At 40.0% G+C, this 20,444-nt stretch overlaps 1 protein-coding gene across 3 annotated transcripts; it reads left to right on the forward strand.

Annotated features, from left to right (window-relative positions):
- Positions 1-5,816: 5,816 nt before the first annotated feature.
- Positions 5,817-20,339, forward strand: eno4 (enolase 4). Of its 3 annotated transcripts, none has more exons than XM_051959801.1 (13): positions 5,817-6,164; positions 7,977-8,105; positions 9,995-10,179; positions 11,675-11,805; positions 12,799-12,968; positions 13,046-13,174; positions 13,415-13,483; positions 14,142-14,306; positions 14,481-14,606; positions 15,106-15,280; positions 17,435-17,496; positions 19,081-19,198; positions 19,803-20,339. In XM_051959801.1, exons 1-13 carry the CDS (start codon positions 5,997-5,999, stop codon positions 19,871-19,873), a joined length of 1,698 nt encoding a protein of 565 aa, XP_051815761.1. In that variant the 5' UTR covers positions 5,817-5,996; the 3' UTR covers positions 19,874-20,339. The 3 variants fall into 3 exon arrangements, with proteins under 3 accessions (XP_051815761.1, XP_022050025.2, XP_022050026.2); XM_022194333.2 differs by having other exon boundaries at positions 5,820-6,164; positions 11,672-11,805; XM_022194334.2 differs by lacking the exon at positions 13,415-13,483 and having other exon boundaries at positions 5,820-6,164; positions 11,672-11,805.
- Positions 20,340-20,444: the final 105 nt, after the last annotated feature.

A 20,444-nucleotide genomic window follows, 5' to 3' on the forward strand; every position in this document is an offset into this window, starting at 1 on the left:
GTGCCCCAAGAATTTCACAATTTTACCATCTATATCAATATAATACTTTTTTTTTCTCAGGAAACTTGGACCAATCTCTAAGCCTCCGACAAAAGAAGAGGACAGTGAAATTAAACTATTCTCTGCCTTGCTAGGGGACCCAACAAAGCCCCTGCGAGAATCCCCGCAACTCCCTCAAGGACTCCTATCGGACCCCCACAATGGGCACCAGCACATTAAAAAAGACATCCAGAGTTCTTGACAAATTACTTGTAGATACTTCTCCTGCAGCCCAATTTCATATGTTGTTTGTGTCACTCAGACCAAACTGGTCATCACACGTTAATCATTTTCTTGGCAGCTGCTGCATTTTTTTTAAAGCCTCCCGGCACCCTGCTGTTGCAGCCTACCATCCTTTGGTCTCTGGAGGAAAGAAAAAAAAAAGAGAGAACGGAATGATGGGCCTATTATTGCCTCAGATGTGAGATGAGAGTGTCCAGGAGGAGGCTGGGGATTGGCTTCATTGGCTGAAAGCTGCACCTTGTTAGGATTTAGCGTCTTAAAATGTGTCTCTTTTTGACAGGCCTGAATGGGTTTTACTCTCTTTTGAGGGGTTGCTTCAGATTTGGTTTTAAACTGTCTCTGCAGGCCTGCTAGGGAAGGCCTCTGATATGTAGGATGCATGGGAATAAAGTGTGTTTTCTGTGTGGAAAAAGAGCTCCAGATCCAGATGACAAAGGGACAGTTCTTCTCCTCTGCATCCAGGTGGTGGCGGCAGTAACTATGAGCGTGACCTGAGCTCACCTACAGTAATGGTAATGCACATGTAAATGCAAGGTTAAAATGTATTTATTTAACAGCTTCAGTTAAAAAAAAAATGTCTGTCATCATTCTTGTCTTTGCTGTTGTCTCTAGGAGTGTAAATCTGAATTTTTATCAAACTAAACAACCCTTATTTAAAAAGAAAATTTGAATTAGAGTAATTATTTTGTAATGGAATTTGAAGAGCAAATATTGAGTCCATTGTCAGAGGAATTCTGTCAGTAGGTTTTGAGTGAAAAAAGGAACATTTCCATTAAGCTGGTGTCTTGGTGAAACAGTTGGTGACTGAATGTGTACACAGCTCTGTCAACACACACATGTTCAAATGATTTTATATTTCTCTTGGTACATACATTTAGATAGGATTTCCACAAGAAGTCATCTCCACGCCGATGTGGGCCACGCTGGGAGAAACACCGAGCGGAGGTACCGGGGCTCAGAGCGGCTGTGTGGCCGCGGACCGTGCGCTCATCGTCGGCCGCCCTGGAGCCACCAGACGCCCCGAGGCTGCCGGAGGGGCCTCATGAGCGGCCCGGGGCCAGCGATTCACCTCGGCCCTCAACCAGGCTCCGTACAGCCTGCGTATTTATTCCGGTGTTATATTTATTTGTTCCGGTGTTCGTAGCCTACCGGAGGGCCACGACCAGCAGGCCACCGCTCAGTTTTCTCCAAGTATTTTGTCTCTAATTATGTTGAGGCCGAGTGTTGCTGAGTTCCACAAAACATTCAGTCACGTGCAATTTATTTCAGATAAAGTAAAATAAATAAATAATTTTTAAAAATACCGAGAGAAGGATATTTAAAATTAAGAAAGTGCAGCTTGCAAATAAAGCAACGCCTCACCAGTCCGTGCCTTGCATATTTACACTGTTTAAATAATAATAATCTCTATATATAGCCTATAAACTACCACTCAAAAGTTTTGACACGCCTTCTCATTCAGTGGTTTTTATCTAATTATTTTATACACTGCAGATCAATATTAAAGACCATAAAAGAATGCATATGGAATTATGTTGTAAACAAAAAAAAAGTTAAACTTCAGTATTGATCTACAATATAGAAAAGAATATAAATAAATAAAAAGCACCGAATGAGAAGGTGTGTCCAAACTTTATATATATATATATATATATATATATATATATATATATATATATATATATATATATATATATATAGTGACCTCTATGCATGAAAAGTATATATTGTTTTTACTCTAATTCCGTATAATATTACTATACAATATCACACTGGGGAAAAAATAATTAAACGCCAGAGTGTTAATTAAAAAAATGTCAGAAGTTGGGAGTGTAAACTGTGGAGTAACTTGTGGATGAGCAGACAGCAGGTTGTGCTGGAAGAGGCAGCGCCAGGTGCGCTTTTATGTTTCCAACCTGCAGAGTTCATCTGTAAACCTCATTCTGCCTCCATGAAGGAGCTCTTGACTCACTGATCCTTCCTTATTTACGGGGAACAGATCCGAGCTGCTCTGTCTTCACGGAGCTCAGACTCACCTCTGGCCGCAGGAGGAGATGTGAGCAGCTCCACTGTTCACTGAGGCCGGCTGGATGAACAATAACCAGGCATCAGCACAGGATGCATGAGAACAGCTAACAGAAGAAATCCTGCTTTTTCTTCGTTGTTCAAGCCAATATGCTTTGTTTTTTCCCAAAAAAAATACACGCCCTCTGCAGCGTGTAAATAGAGAATTTTCATTTTAACGAGGGTAAAAATGGAGAGATTAAAGCAAGAGTGTCAAACTCATTTTAGTTCAGGGGCCACGTTCAGTTTAACCTCAAGTGGGCCGAACCAGTGAAATCACAGCATATGAACCTATAAATAAGCACAACTCCTAATGTTTCCAAATGCTTCCCTTTGTTTTAGTGCAAAAGAAGTGCAAACTGGAAAAAAAAAAATTAAAATTAAAATTAAGTCAAGATATTTAAAAACAATGACTTATATAACAAGCTTTAATAGAAAATACATGGCTCCTAAAAAGTTTAAATGAAGACTTTTGAGTTTTTAAAACTTTTGACTAAAAACTATACAGTAGAATTAAGTTGACATTAATAAAATTTTACTGACTGTTTAATGATCTGAACTTGAAAAGTCAAAAACAATGAAACAAAAAAAGTATATTTGATGTTTGGGATTAGCTTAACTCAGAATGACATAAATACTGGCTTAGTGTATCACATTTAATGAACTTTTAAGATAAGATAAGAAGAGATAAGATAGGCGTTGCTGTCATTATACACAGTGTACAATGACATCCTGGATGATTTTCTCCCTTTTAAACATATAAGATAATATGCTTAAAATGAAAAAAATAACTAAATAGTGGAGTTAAAGATGTAAATAGAAATCTTTACAAAAACAACGCATAAAAACTGTGCAAGTGGCAGCAGAAAACAAAAGAAAAGGCATTGCTGAATATTATGAACAACCTGAAACTTCTGAAGAAAAATAATTTTTAAAAAAGTTCAGTTTCAGTTTGATCATTTTCACATTACAGCTCACAGATCACAAAGACACAAAACATTTAGTCACAAGTACGTGGAACTGAACAAAGAATTTTACTTTATGATCAAAAAAACACGCCAGAGGACAAATTTATAATGTGCTGTTAATGTCTTCTCTGTAGTTTTTTTGCGCTTTCCAAAGTGGGCTGGATTGGACCCTGTGGCGGGCTTGTTTTGGCCCACGGGCCATATGTTTGACACCTCTGGATGAAAGGGTCCTGGGTTGAACCTAATTTATTCTCCACACAACTGTGACTGAGCATGAGAAGCAGAAGCGAGCTGAAACAATAAAAGCCTCCTCAGTGTTGAAGAGCATTGTCCATTATCTCTGCAGCAGGATCTGAAGGTCTGGAGTCGCTTCGTTTAATGGCCACCGTCGGGTGATTAAGGTCACAAACAGGTCAAGGGTTCAGCTTATGTGTTTTCACAGCAAAGATCGGTGAATGAAGGTCAGGAGGTGGGAGGATATTTCTATACAACTGTGTAATGTATTGCTAATGTTGCATTGTACTTGTAATTTGCATGTCTTTGGTGGCTTTTTATTGACTATTTTATTTTATTTTTATTACTTCAATTCCATTATTGTTATTATTATAATTATACTTGTGCCTGCCCTTTCAAAATAAAGTCTGTGCTACTTGAATGACAAAGAAGATTTTCTGAACGTAGCTTTCTCCAGCTATTGTGAGCATGTCCTTTCATTTGCTCTATTTTTGTTGACAAATACTTGTAACGTTAGGAATCCTGCGGCCTTGTGGGTGTCAGCGGTGAGATTGGATGTTTGTGAGAGCAATTCACAGGCTGTAATAAGTTGACACTGGGCGCAGCTCGGGGTTAAGGCCTTCAGATAACGTTGCTATGGGGAGGATGAGCTGTGCTGTGTGTGAGAGATCCATCCTGGACTATCAGTGGGCTCTGATCATCAATACTTATAGGCTGTACTGATATTTGAATTCAAGTTCCTCGGATCTACTGCGGTTGGGCAATGTGTTAAATGTGAAGCTACTTTTTAGGGAAGCCAGGCTGATGTAAGTGAATACATATATTTTTCATTAAAAATAGAGAATTGACAGACTTTTGAACAATTGAACAATGAGAAAAATGTCATAAAAACACACTGATTCTTATGCGGGTAATTTTTGATCCACCTATAGAAGAGTGCAGGGTCCAATCACTCGTGCATCTAAGGGTTAAATATATCTATAGACACAAAATATGTTGTCTCACCATGTGTTTCCTGTTCTAAATGAAAGCTCCCTTCACAATTAGTCAACATACTGTCCTCATGTCCCAAGCTTACACAAGAATTTCACAGTTTACAATCTCAATATAATACAATGTGTAGCCTCACACAAAAAAGGAAGTGCTCACCCTGGAATTCTTTACTCAGTCCATTTTCAGTTCTGCTTGGCTCAGGTTTTACGCCTGAGGCAGACATTTAAAAACATAAATGGATAGATCACAGATACACCCGGATGCATACATCTCATACATTATATTTTTTCAAGGGAACTTTTTCCCCAGTGACTCTGCCTGCAAGAAACATTCTTATATTGTTGCTGAGTGATATGTGAGCATGCCAGAAGGCATTCTTTCATTGTTAAACAGCAGTAGGCTGCCATCCTCTCTGCTTCAGCGAGAAGTCTGCAGCTAATGTTGAGCTGCAGTGTTGAGAAGGAGAAGCAGGGATCACCAAAGGACTGAAGAAGCACCATATTGCTGTTTTCTCTGTCCTGACATTATGCACAAAAGAGTTGCTCATTTGTCAAAGTCGTTGTAGTAGATCACTACATCATCTTGAGGGTTGAATATTCTTGAAATATTGTTTATTTTAAAACAGTCATGGCAAAGTGAGGATGTGTCGACTGTGTGTAATCATGTTTGTGACAAATAAAGGTCTTGAATCTTGAATTTCCTTGAAATAGGTGAGGACACTCAGTGTAGACAGACTGGTATTACTGTGTTAGTTGATGTGGATTGCTATTATCACAAACTGATTATTATAAGACTGGCTAATTGGATTTCAGGGAAAGCAGACATACTTTGGAAAATGAACTGGTTCATCAGGTTTATGGTGAGCATGAAACTGTATTGTTGCCAAACAAAACTGCACAGCTTTGGTTTGGTATTGGGTCAATATCTTTCTAAATGAGGGTCAGTGTAACACAGAGAGATAACCTTAGAGGCTCCATACACTGCTATTGAACAGACAACTAGTCCTTGACCTTGTGCACTCAGTTTACACACCAAAGTCTTGACCATATCACGCTTTAAACTCTGTTTATAGCCACTGGCTCACTAGAATTCACATTTACATTTTAAAGCACACAGCAGTGTTGCAGATCATCTTGACAAACATGATGAACATGATTTCATCGTTTATTTTTACGGTGCTTTACAGAACAGTAAATGGCCCAAAGAACATTCCGCAGCTCCACCGTCAGGCTCCGTACATGAACGCCGCAGATAGACGCAGAGCTCATTTCCGATGCTTCTTCCTACAGCTCTAATTTATTAGATGACACTTTCACGGGAAGAAAAGAAAGCGGGACGCTGGACGCGACGCGCAACGTCACTTTGATTTCCCGATCTCCCGCTGTCACCTGAATGCGCCGTTTCCACGGTAACAGACAACACTAAAACTACAGGGACGGCGACGACACCCGAACAATGTCTTCTCAAGGATCCGTCAGCCGTCAGTCCAAAGAGGAACAGGACTTGTACGAAATGAAAAAGGCTGCTGCTGAGTTTTATCGAGTGAACCGAGTCCCGCAGGAGATAGAGAGAGCTCTGGGCCAACTGCTGCTGCTGCAGCCCCAAGACCTGTACGGCTACCTGGTAGGTTAGCTGGTAGTTATCTGGTAGTTACCTGGTAGGTTACTTGGTAATTATTTGGCAGGTTATCTGGTAGATTCTCTTGTAGTTATTTGGTAGCTTACCTGGTTGTCATCAGATAATTACCAGGTACGTTATCTGGTAGTTTAGCTGATAGATTACCTGGTACTTTGCCTGGTAGTTTGCCTGGTAGGTTACCTGGTAACTTTCCTAGTAGGCTGCCACTAATAGATGGACAACTGTCTCAACTGTCTTCTCATCCTGTACCTTCGTATGAGCTTTCATTTGCATTTTCTCTTAGTTTCTATGAAAAATAGTTAGCATTTGATGCTTGAAATAACTTGGAAAGTGGTTGTTTGTCTGAATAAGCTTCCTGAATCATTGTTTACTTTTTTGTAGAAAGTGTTAACTGGTTCTTACAATTTCCCGAGTTTTGCCCTTTTTTCCCCAAATCAAACCAAAGGTGGCAGCAGGGCTGGAGAACAGAGGTGGCTGGACTTTACCTGTGCTGCCAACCCCCTATTCAACCACAAACAGCCAGAAAATTATTTTGTAGCCATTCAAAGATTTGGTATTACTGTCAATGTAAAGCACATATACAGTATAGAAATACATCCGTTTGTACATGTAAGTAAAGAATCAGTCAGTGCTTTCATCAGCTAAAGCGTATATAATTATGATTCAGTTTACACCTACTTTCAAGAGGAAACATGTGGCACAAACTGCTGAACAATGCAATACTGACCCAAAACCTGCAGTCAAAAGAAACTAGAACCAGAATGGACTCTGGGTGATGTCTCAACTAGGTGGATGTTCTGAGCAGATCAAGGACATTTTTGACATAAGTGTCTTACATGTACTTATATCATTTAAATGGTAATGAACTTACAAATTTTGACAACAGTTAACAAAAAAGTTAGACTGTCTGTGAGTCCCCTTGTACTTCTACGTGGCAGTCTTTCTTGAATAAGCAAACTGTAAGAAGGAGCGACCCAAAAAAAATGACTACTTGGCCTACATGGACTCATTGTTCCCCCTCACTGTGAGTAATGGTCTCCACCAGGCCACTGAACATAAACTGTCCACCAACTTGCTGGCTACCTGGTTCTGAAACAGTTGCAGAATAGGCATAGGCTCGTCGAAGACCAAAGAAAAGAAGTGTCCCCTTTCCTTTCTTTTCCTCCCTCGCCATCACCTGTTATCTTTAAGGAAGCAAGGTAAAAGAGAGGGAGGTGAAGCAGAGAAACTGAGCAGCAGTTTGTGTGTAATGTAAGCTTAACTCCAACAGACCTGTTTTAAAATAGATGTGTTGACTGGGTGTAATTAATGACATGGATAATGGCTCGGTTCACTTAATAGCTTTATTATAGCCATGCCAGTGAGACTTCATGCACAATATCCCTAAATGGAATACAGCATTTTAAAACATTTTTTGTTCCATCTGTAATTTTTGTGCTATCAAATGATAATCCGTCCGCTATGAAAAAACATCAGCTCTAATTTTGCCACAACTTTAATGTTTTACGCAAACTCGGCAGAATGATTGTCACTAGGTGATGTCACTAATCAGTATTATAAATCTCTGATCCTTATGCATCTGACAAAAGACAATGGCTTTTATAATTTAAAAAAATGGATTAAATACTGCATATTTGAGCGTCCTTGCTGGATGAAAAGCTGAACAAAATACTTCTTGTTCATTGTCCTTGAATGTAACTGTACAAAGGAGTTCTGAAACAAGTCTTGAATGATGACTCTGTGGCTCAGAGAAGAAAATCAAAATATAAGATTTTTAACTATGAACTGTCCCCTCAGGCAGATTACTTTACAAACCTCTCTGCACCACCAAGGATCAGCAGACTGAAGGGAAGGGAGGTTTATGATGCAAGCGGTCAACTTTCCATTGAGGCAGAGGTCTTCTGTATCGTCTGCAACAAAGAAAAGGTAAAATCTATTAGTCACATTTTGTCTATAGTCACCACACATGTTGCCTTTTAAAAATCAACAGTCCCCCGATAATCCTACAGAGGATTACGTGGTGTATAGATGATGGGTGGATGGATTATTCAGCATTTGGGGTTAGCAGTGTTAGCATGGCTAATATGCATTTTCTTATTGCAAATCATATTATTGTGTATTGCACATTTTTGCCACATTATGCTGTGTATGCATTCAGTGTAAAGATTGAGCATATGAAGATTTAACAAAGGAATAAGTTGAAGTGACAGTGAGGGGCCTCTTTAAACCAGCAGGAGGCAGCTGGCGGCAAAAACAAAGAATAGAAGGTAGCAATCAGAAAACAGACCATGTCCCATGACCCTTACCATTTCAGTTTTTTACAGTATCACAAAAGCCACAAAGATGAGATGTGACACCATAAATCGAGGTCATGGTGAGGTCACAGAGGGCCCACACCTTGCGTGTCTCACCAGTAGGCATGCATCAACGCTTTTGCTGAATAGTGTTCTTAGTGCTGCGTTGTCATTGTCAGGCACTGCTCCTCAAAGCCACAGATAGATGATTAAGGATTTAGGATTTGACAATAAAAATCACATCGCAATCAAAATTATGTTGTTGTCAAATATGACACCAAGATTTTTACAATGGAGCTTTATGCTGGACGACACAGAAACCTGACTTACTAGAGAGTCCGAACCCAGAATAAGAAATTATGTGAGTTTATCTTAAAAAAAAGTCATAACGTGATAGCACTAGAATGGAATGTCAGGTAAATCTGATCATCTCATCAGATTCATCATCTCCATAAAAATGGCAGTTTTGATATACAGTTGTGAAGAAAACTTTACATGCCCAGAGGACCTATAATAAATCTATGAAAGAACCAAAATGCATGGCTGATAATTGTAGCAAAGACACGTGTGTCACATGCCATTCCATCATGGAAATGTAAGAGCTGTAACAGTCATTGGAAACTCAAGACGCCCATGACACACACGACCATTCAAAAGTTTGTGGCCACTTAGAAATGTCCTTATTTCTGAAAGAAAAGCATTTTTTTCAACGTAGATATCATTAAATGAATCAGAAATACAGTTTAGACAATGTTAATGTGGCTGATTTTTAATGGAATATCTACATAGGGGTACAGAGGAACATTTCCAGCAACCATCACTCTTGTGTTCTAATGCTACATTGTGTTAACCTATAAAGTTGAAAGGCTAATTGATGATTAGAAAACCCTTGTGTAATTGTGATAGGGTAGTTTTCATGGAAAACATGAAAATGTCCGGGTGACCCCAAACTTTTGAACTGCAATGTATATGTAATGTATGTAAACTTTTGTTCATAAAGAAGTAGCATATTAGTCAAAGACCAAATAGTCCAAGGCACACTGAATGTTGACCGTGTAGATGACGACCCAGGCCCTTTGTTACAAGCCTTGTCTCATAGTTTCTTGTAATAGAACGGTAATGAAGAAATGATCTTAAAAGTCTTCAAATGATGCTTAGATGGAGGAGTCCTATTATCTTGATTTGGTGCCCTTCTCTGATTTTATTTCTAATTAGGAATCATTTTCAGCAGAGACGATGTAGATAGGGAGTAATTAGTTGAAGATAGCAGATATTAACTCGTGTTCTCCCCCTATGACCACACTGCTGGCTGCAGGGCACACAGACATAAATGTGTTAGTAGAGCAGTTGATGGATAAATGATTTGACTTGTCATGTTCTGAGCTCCAGATTTATTTTTGGACAGTAACTATAAAATGACAATGGTGGGGCCTTACACCAATCACCATGTTACTCAAAAACTGTAACAGTATGTTAGTAACTAGCTTGTTGTTAAACTTTTACCTCTCTCTTGTTGTTCAGAGTATGTCCTCAGCTGCTGTCTCCAGCCACTCTGCACCCATGGAGACTTCCCTAGACTGGAAAGCGAAGAGTCAGGAGAGGGTCGATCATGTGGTGACTGCTGTCCAGTGGATCAATGAACCTCTGAACAGCATGCTGAAGGACCAAAACCCCTGTGCCCAATCGGAAATTGACCATATACTCAGGTAGTGTGTGTGTTTTACAAGGTAATGCAAAGGGTTACACCTCTGGAGGTAGACTGAAGTGAAAATAAAAAGGTTCAAAGACCTTAGATTGTTCCTTCTATAGATACTTTACAGATCAAATTGAGATGAGCACTTCTTTTTTATTTATCATCATTGTATAGGCCATTTCATATTTATCCACATATGCTGAGTGACCCACATTTATAAAGTGCTTTCAAGCTTAACTATGGTTTGAAAAAGCACAATAAATGCACAATGTTTCTCATTCATGCAAATTCACTAAAATGCCCAGTAGAAATGTTCATGACCCAAGTTATTCTACCTCACAGCTGTTCATACCAATCTGAAACTGATGCCACTTCATTCTAAACAGCAAGGTAAACAAACAAACAAACAAACAGAATACATAAATACGTAGTGCCATCTTTGTGCATTAAAATCCAGCTGGGTCACATGTAGGTCACCGATTGCTCACCTCCTAGAGCGGAGTCATGTTGAGGTTAATACTTTGCTCTGGTTTGCCTATCGTCACAGCCTATCATATCATCATGATGCACTGAGTGCCTCTTACTGGCTGCTTTTGCATTATGTCTTATGACACAATAGAAAGCTTAACGAGTTGTGTGCATCAGAATGGCTTTGTGGTGGAGAGGATGGTAACATACTTATCTTGCACTGCATAGATCCATACCATACGCTGTGTATACGCAGGCTGCATTGTTGAGAAGAAGTGAGCGAGATTAAATTGACAGCTAAATGATGTCGACAGCTTTGAAATGAAAGGCTTGTAGTTAATATTAGTCACTGATGTCAACACGTCTTAACAGAGACCTGATTAGGCTCACAGCAAAACACAGATGGTCACACGCTAACGCATAGAAACAATATCAGTAACAACCACACATTTCTGTTTCTTTAAGCGTATTTTTTTGCATTTATTGATCGGACAGCAGTGAGAGAGAGAGAGACAGGAAAGTGGGGAGAAGAATAGGGGAGGGACCTACAGCAAAGGGCCGTGAGCTGGATTGTAACTCATGACCACTGGATCAGAGACTATAGCCTCTGTTCAACCTGTTGAGCCACACATTTGTAAAAAGATCCACATCTTAAAGTTTAAATTCATCCAGTGACACCTTTGTAATTTATTTCAGTTATATGGGAGCAAAGCACTGGAAGGAAATGTGAAGAGATGTGATATGTCGAATCAAACATTAGTAAACTCAAATGAACTAAAATTACAGGTGCAGTGCCCTTATTGTTGCTAGTAAAGACCAGTCTACTTTCTCACAATGCACAGTGATTGGGAGAGTATTTATCTCCTTGAATGAAAGACAGGGTGCGCAAGTAAACTACGTCAAGTTGTATTAAGATGGAACAAACAGCATGAAAGTACAGGTTTTAGCCCAAAGAGGTTGGTTTAAATATCAGCCTTATCTCGAGGGTCTTGTTTTCACGGCACTGAATTTTAATTTTGTGTTCTGTAAATGCGCAGCAGTTTCTTTATGGCTCGCTACCTGGAAGAGAAGACCCGGAACAGGGAGAACAGTTGTTCACCCAGTCAGCCTGAGGTGGTGGCTCCTTCTCCAACACCAATGCAGACTAAAGAAAAGAAGAATGCTGATAAAGGTAGTTAAGTGGCTCGTCTACTGGTACCAATACGACGGTGTCCCCAGTTATAACATCTTACACTAGCCAAATCCTGGGTTCAGTATTTGACTTGTGAGAGAGTGAATGTAAGTTGTAAGGGTCATTGTATTTGTACTGTATTTTCTGACAGACCGATCTGTCAGAAAATACAGAAGAAGAATTCTTTGAATAGTTTCCTTGATAAAACACAGGATTTGCATTTGTATACATAACAAATCACGCAGTGCTGTGAAGTTGACATGGTCAGGCTGAGGTTACTTGAACAGATGGAAGTCGCTGATACACACTGTATCCACAGAAGGATCATGTCAAGTCATGATGCCGAACAGTCATCCACCAAATACCTGAAAAATTGTGTGCAAGTACACTGTGTGCTGGTGCTGTTTTAAGAGCAAATAGTGCTAACATCAAACACTGATCGAGATTTAGTTTCAGTTTACTGTACTTCATATAAAGTTTTTTGTTAATCATCTGTTGCAGATGGTTCTGAAGATGGATTCGAATGTAAATGTCTAATGTGGCACACACATTCTATACAACCAATCAAGTACAACATAATGTTGTGTAGATCTCTTCGTGCCTCCAAAAGCATCACACTGCCTCTGTAGTGCGCCCCTATGCCATCGTTTCCCCAGATAAATGACACTTGTGTACCAGGTTGCCTCCATGGTGTAAATGAAAATGTGATCCATCAGACCAGGCCACCATTCATTGTTCCATAGCCCTGTTCTGACACTCACATGCCCACCATAGGGGCTTTCAGTCATGGACAGGAGTCAGCACAGACAAACACACAGCACACTGCATATTGTGATCCCACAGAAGAGCTACTGCGGGTCAAACTGCTGCTCATTTTTAGTTCCTCTTTGGAAGCGCATCACCTAAGTCCAAAATCCTCTCCTTCTAACTCCTCTGTCATACTGCTGTGTGCTCTAGTTTGTAACTTTTAAAAATGTTTTGTTTACATTTCAGTCAAAAAGAGCAACATGGCAGAGAAGCCATTCGTCCCAGCAGAACCGTCAGAACCAGTTCTACATGGGAGCTTGGCCATAGGCTCTCTGTCTCTGGCTGTGGTCAAAACTGGGGCACAAATCCAGGGCATCCCTCTCTACAAATACATAGCAGCTCTGACAGGCCGAGAGGTTTGACACACAGGCACAAACACACGTTTACGCAAACTCTACATTGTAATCAATGACGTCTTAAATATTTTGTTCAGGCTCCAACACAGTTTCACATCCCCGCCTCCTTGGTAACATTGCTGAGCTGTGGGAAGACTTCGCCGGGAAAACTGAATTTACTGAAGGAAGTCATCCTGATCCCCAAAATGGGACAAGGAGTCAAACAAGTAATTACCACTGTTCAGCCATATCTCTGTGCAGTAGTTACATTTTCTATTCTTGCCGACTTCTTAACGCTGACAGTTGGAACAGACTTGTTCACAGTTTAAGTTCGTGTACAATCATTTGCTTCTTTTGTTGTTATTATGATGTGGCATAATATTGGTATGGCACCATGGTTCTTCCAGATTTTTCCTTTTTCACTGTAGCATTTATAAAATGTACTGAGCTGTGAACTTCTTCAACAGATCATCACAATGACCCTTGAGTTACAGAAGGAGATGATGAGAATAGTGAACTCTTCAACAAAAGCTGGGGTGAGGGACATTACTATTTATTAATTGTAAGAATAGGAATTGAGTTCACACAGCCTTTCTGAGAGCAGAGAAGGTAAAAGGTGGAGGCAGAATTCAAAGCCTTTTCTGTTATTGAGCTTTCCTAAAAGAGATATACATAAAAGACGACTTCTATTCGATTTTCATGGCTATTCTTCAAATTAATGCATGCCGTCCTGGAGGTATGTTGAAATGCTTAATAAAGCATTCAGTACTTTCCCTATTTACTGTTCAATCCTTTCTGCAGCATTTCTGCTATATACACAGAAATACCTTTCCGTCGTGCAGTGACCCTTAGAACTTGCATTCATAATGTGAACAGCAAGTGGAAAACTCTTGCCATGAAGGAGTGTACGTGGTCTGCAACAATGTTTAGGTAGGTGGTACGTGTCAAAGTAGCATCTCCATCAGTGCCAGGACCCAAGGTTAGCAGAGTGTAAGTGGAACACACTTGGCTTCTGATAACCTTGCAATGACAACTGTCTCATTCAGACCTACAGTGTGAATATATACTTATCTATTGTTATTCAGGCTTAGCTTTGGCTAAGCTACTTTTCAGCTGACATATCCAAAGACCAAATCAGTATATGCTGATGTTACTAGCTGTGGCTGACAGTGTGGACCTTCCGTTTGCTCCAAGGCACCGCAGGCCGTTGTGTGCGACAGCGGAGCGCCGACTGTGAGCTATGAGCGACCCGAGCAGCCTCTGGACCTGATCACTGAAGCCTGCAGTAATCTTGAACTGACCCTGGGAACAGATATCCATTTAGCCGTGAACTGTGCTGCTCATGAACTAATGGATTATGTAAGTTGACAAAAGATAGTGAAACACTTCCTGTTAGCCACGGTGTTGAGAGGTCTGGTTGATAGCACAGATAAAGGGGACTATTTAAGTGCACATATGGGATAGCCACAGTGGACAAAAAAAAACAACAAGCCGTGGAGAGGGTTTATTTTCTGCTTCTTCTTTATCTTTCAGTCTAAAGGGAAATATGAGGTTGCAACAGGAGTTCTGAAGAGTCCAGATGAGTTAGCGGACATGTACCAAACCCTCATCTGCAAATACCCTGCAGTGGTGGCTCTAATCGATCCATTTAGAAGAGAGGTAAGTTCAGTGCATATTATTACTCCACCAAGGAACAGTGGAGTTATGTGATGCATACATTTGTCTGTCTGTCTGTGTGTCTGTTAGCATCATTACTCAAAAACGGACTAACGGATTTAGATGAAATTTTCAGGGAAGGTCAGAAATGACACAAGGACCAACCTGAAAAGAGTCACTTGCAACCAGGAGTTCACAGTGGGCTAATCCACTGAGAAGTCAGCATATAACAGGCTAGCTTAAAGGCATTTGCTGCCATAGTTACAGATGCAGGCGTAGCAGTCCTCCTTCTGACAGTTCTAGGATCATCTGTCACAGGTCATGTTCTATCAGAAATGGGCAGTTAAACATTAACGCTTTATATCAGACATGTTTTTCATTGTTTACTCTATGTATCTGTGATGTTAATTTGTGTATATGCTTATAAATGATAATTTTAACGGTATTATCTTCGCTTTAATGAGTACCCTTGTTTCTTGTCTGTGTGTTTGTGTTCTGTCAGGATGCAGACCAGTGGGAAAGGCTGAGTAAAGCGACTGGACACACATGTTCGCTGATCTCTGACATCACCTACAAGTCACAGGCCCCGCCCCTTCCAGGAGTCAGAGGTTTTATCTTAAAGCCCGTCAATGAGACAACAGTCAGTGACTTGATCTGCATCACATCAAAGCACAAAGGTAACACGTGAAGAAGAAAAGAAGATCTAGAATCACTGCTCAATTCCTGTACAAACCCTGTGTGTTTGGATACATAAAAAGAAAAGAACAAAAAAAAAAAAAGAAAAGAAATAAAGCGTAATTGAATCGTAAACCATAATCAGGAGCAGGTGGTGGTGTCAGGAAACAAGTGTGTAAGGCAAACCATCTGAACTTCTAACAGCTTGACTGGATATGTTTAGCAGACATCAGTGTCATTCCTTCAGTCACTTTTACTGTTCATGTGCATGGGGTTTCTAATTACACAAATCTACAACTCAGCTGCAGATAACCACAATGTGAAGTGCAGGTATCTGGAGCTGAATTCTCTCTAGTTGTACCCTTACAGAAAAAGCACATGAATTTCGTGTCACCGCATGCTGAAACATAGTGGGGCACATGTGAAACATGTGGTGCCATGTAGACCCCATGTGGAAGACATGTCGAAAGAAAAGCAACAGTTCAAAGGTAGGACAGGGAAACTTAACTGAAGGAGGGGTGAAGCTTGCATTCACTTTTCTCCTGTGGCTGCCTGCAAGTATAATGTGTTGTGACTGGCGTCTTCCCTTGTGCATGGGAATTGTTGGTCCTGTGGCTCAACACTCTGGGTAACTCATCAGAAGTTCAGGATTCAAGCCCCAGTTGGTTTTACATCAAAATACACATGGATTTCAGACTTGTGTTCCAAAAACACATGTGCTCCAATATTTCATTTGTAATTTTAACATGCTTGCAATCATTAAATTTCACGTGTACACATGGGTCTGTCTGCATATACATGTGAACGTGCACGTGATTTTTCTGTGAGGGAAATTCCAGTTTCAAAAACCTATAGTTTAAGTCTGACTAGTCATAATTCTTGCTCAAAATATCTTTAATTCTCCTCAATTCAACATATCTACAATGTCCTTTCGTCAGAAAAATGTTTGAGATGTTGTATCTTAAAGTGAAATTCTGCTTTTCAAAATGTAATTCAGATATCTTGAATTACAGGTTTGGCTTTCAAAAAATGACATTGCAGATGTCTGTAGTGACATTAGAAGTTCAAGGAGGCAGCTTGCTTTTCAAATCTACCATCTTACTGTAACTGCATGTAACAAGTTGCTTTAACACCATGTCAGAGCAGCCTGGAAACAAAGTTGTAGAAAGTTTCAACCACAAGCCTCTAATGAACAAAGCTATCTTCTCCATAGACTCCTTTCTAAAATAGCTATTTCACTGTCTAATGACCTAATCCATCGTTACAGAACAGCACTATATTTAATAAAAATAATGGAAATAACAAAACACTTTGGATCTTTATCATGCTGGAATACTCCTCTTCTGCTAATCTTCTGCAGTCTCTACATGCATTCATTCTCAAGCAACTGCCTGTCATTTTTCAGAGCTGCATTGTGAAAATAGTCCACTATCTGATTTACGATACTATATCTTGCTTTACACCTTCCGACTACTGCTGTTACCGTGTTTTCACTGATATTTAGTTGCTAATCGATCTTTCTGTCTTTGTAAAGTCTGCCTGTTGGAAGATCATTTGGGATGACGTCAGCTAAGGGGAAGGGGAAGAGGAATTTTAGCTGCATCTTTCAAGCACAAAAATATTATTAAATACTTTGTTTCCGTCCTAGTATTTGCTCACAACCAAGCCAAACTCATGACGTTTTGAAGTGTGGGTTGCAGTGCTCACGTGAACCTTTTCTTTCATCCCTACACAGGGGAGAGAATCGTCTGACATGGCACTGACTACAGCATAACAACCTGCTGTATAGCTAGATTTATTGAAAAAGCCAATGCTCTGATCAAAAACGCCAACGAGCAATAAGGATTTTGTTGTATGAAGTAATGACCCTTTAACAAACACACACAAGATGCAGCACATAAGGAGGAGCGTGGGGTGGTGGAGAAACATACTGCGGCCGCTCACAGTGTTGACATGAAGGTTTCAGCAGAGGTGAAGGGAGAATGCGTGTTGTAGACCTGCATGAAGTAGTGAACTTCTGATGAACGGCTGATAAGGAAGCAGCTGATGCTTACTGAAGCGTCTGAACAGATGCTGTCTCAATAGATTATTAAGACCTGCTGGTTCTATGGTGGATTGTGATCAGACTGTGTGTGTCTTCACTTGTTGATCTGCAGGTTCAGTGCTGATGGGAACAACGAGCAGTGAACCCTGCAACGAAGAGTCTTTGTCCGATATCGTAAGTCTTATCTCATCTCTTTTGTGCTGTGTTTTCAGATCATCTCTTTATTCGTCTGTTCATTTGCCTCATTCCAAAGCAGGACATATCTGTGTAATGATGTTTTGTGTTGACTGAGAGTCACAAACCATCTAAAACCTATTTTAGGTAGGGAAGTGACATTGTGAAAAGTTTCATTTGTAACTGTGTGCTTTCATCACAACAAAGCCAGAAGCCTCAATGCAGCAATTAAAAAATTAATGAACACTGTCTAAATATGAATAGATAGTTCATTGTTTATATCAAGTAAACCAAAAGTGTGTTCTATTATACTACTCAATATCTGAGCTGATTCACAAGTAATATGGAAATAAATTCTGTAGATCTGAGAAATGAACAGACTAATTCAGGGGTGTCAAACATGCGGCCCATGGGCCAAAACCGGCCCTCCAGAGGGTCCAATCCGGCCCTCAAACTGTAAAATTTACAGAAAATTTGTAAAACTACAAATTGAAAATAATTTCAAGACCATGACAAGTTGTTTTGATCATAGAGGATTGCTCATTGTTTGCCATTTTGTGTCTTATTTGTCATATTTTGTCTTGTTTTATTGTTTTTTGTCTTTTTTTGTCTGACTGTTGTTGTCTCATGTTTTTGTTGTTTTCTTTTTTGTTTTGGTCTCGCTTGTGATTTTTGTCTTATTTTTGTCACTCTGTGTTTTGCTTTACTCGTTCATGTGTAGTGTTTTTGTTGTCTTGCGTTTTTTGTCTCGCTTGCAATGTTTGTCGATTTTTTTGGTCATTTTGTTTCTCGCTTTTGTCATGTTTTGTCTTGTTTTTGTTGCTTTGTAATTTTTTTGTTGAATTTTTGTCTCTTGTTTTGTTTCGCGTCGTTTCTCTTTTATGTCATTTTTTCTCTCATTTTTTTGATATTTGGACTTTTTTTGTCTGACTTTTGTCGTTTGTCTCGTTTTTGTTGCTTTGTAACTTTTTTGTCTCTGTCTCATTTTTGTTCTGTTTCGTGTAGTTTGTCTCATTTTTTGTCACTTTGTTCCTTGTTTTTGTAATATTTTGACTTGTTTTTGTTGTTTTTTGTCTGACTTTTGTCATTTAGCTCATGTTTTTGTCACTTTGTTTCTCGCTTTCTTTTGCATGTTTTCTTGGTTATTTATAGATTATTATGTTATGATTTCAATGGTAGGGCCCTCTTGAGATGAGACTGAATGAATGTGACCTCTGAACTAAAATGTGTTTGACACCCCTGGACTAATTAATAGTTCGTGAACATAATCACTCCTGTGTACCAATAAAACCAGGGAACCCAATAACTGAAGAACCTTGTAATCCAGCCTACAAGTTTTTGCTGTCTTTATTTCCACTTGACACACACACACATCCTCCACCCCTCCAAACTGCCGCTCTTCTTAAACAACTCTGATTGGATACAGTGTGTTCCTCCTACCTGTTGTCAGTTTCACCAACTGACTAAATCCAGCAGTAAACTCATCAGTGTAACCGTGGAGACAGTGTCCATGTCTCCGCCTCTCCTCATCACCAGGTTGTGTTTCAGTGTGCCGCTGCTCTTCTTCTTCTTCTTCTCCCTCAGGCTGTAGGTCTAGGCCTGGACTATGTCATACTGGGAGGTCTGAGTGGTGCTCAGAGGATGCTTAAATACAACCGGCTGATTTCTATAGAAGAAGAACTGGCCCAACAGGGAATCCTGGGTAGGTTTTTTTAAATACTACTCCCTTGTCTCTTTATTTAAAAGCTGGATGAAGAAAAAGGAGGCCAGACAAAGCCAGAGAGAGTGAGAGAGGGAGAGGGAGAGAGAGAGAGAGAGAGAGAGAGCGGTAGTAATGCCTGAGCTCAAGAACACATCCCTCTCTCAGTGCTGGATGTGAAAAGAAACTGTGTGAGGAATTATACAAATGTGTATTTGTGTGTGTGAGGGGAAGAATAAAAAAAAAACCCTACCTTGGATCTGTTAATTGGCTGCCTAATTACACACAAGGACAAATACTTCCCCATCCATCATTCCCCCCAAAAAAAGCAGAGACAGGGACACCAGAGGGTTAATGAGAGATGAGTACACGTCTGCGTGCAATCAGCTGCCATCAGCCGGGTTTATTCAGCATGTTTATCTGTGTTTAATGTTTGGGTTGATACTGCACTCTGAAGCCCAGAGCGGCCCGAGGTGGACCGAAAGGCTCGGCGTGCTTTAGCTGCAGCAGCACGAACGTGATTTCATTTCAGTTACTGCAAATGTCCAGTGTTTTGTGCATTCACTTCTATTTTTTTCTTCTTTTTTTTAATTTGTCTCATCCACAGTCTCTAAAGAGAAGCACCCCCTCCGCTGCTCCATGGAAAAACCCAGGAGCAGAACAGAGAGGACAGTCTGAAGGAACACAGCTCGCAGCCTGTCTGATTCCAACGAGCCTTCAGATGTGTGTCAGTGCTACCACATCAGATTAATCTAGTGTTACCATTCTGTTTTATTTTATAACTGTGGTAAAAAAAAAAAAAATCAATCTGAAGCTTTTCAGAGAGAGGCTAAGTGGCCAGACATGACCTTCAGTAAAGCAGTTTTTAAACCACCCCAAACATCTTGTTGCCACTTCAGGTATATAGAAGCCATATTAGCAGGTGCTCGGCCTCCTTCTGCAAACACAGGTCCGCTTTTAGGTCACATTCAATCATCTGCACAAAATTGTGAACACAGCAGCACTCACAAGCCTTCAATATTCACTATGTGGTGAACAGAAGGGATGCACTGGTGGAGGTCAGTGTTCTATGTGACAATATATGAATACCGTTTGTATCTCTTATTTACACATTTCAGTCAATAAAAAAAAAGAGATTCAGTTTCTAACAGTGTAAATGTGTATCGTAAGATTATCGAGTATACGTATTTTTTTTTCACATTTAATTTGCATCGTACTGACAGCTCTGTCCTTGGCCTTCTTGGGAGTC

This window comes from Acanthochromis polyacanthus, chromosome 15 (genome assembly GCF_021347895.1).
Source record: "Acanthochromis polyacanthus isolate Apoly-LR-REF ecotype Palm Island chromosome 15, KAUST_Apoly_ChrSc, whole genome shotgun sequence".
Lineage (NCBI taxonomy): Eukaryota > Metazoa > Chordata > Actinopteri > Pomacentridae > Acanthochromis > Acanthochromis polyacanthus.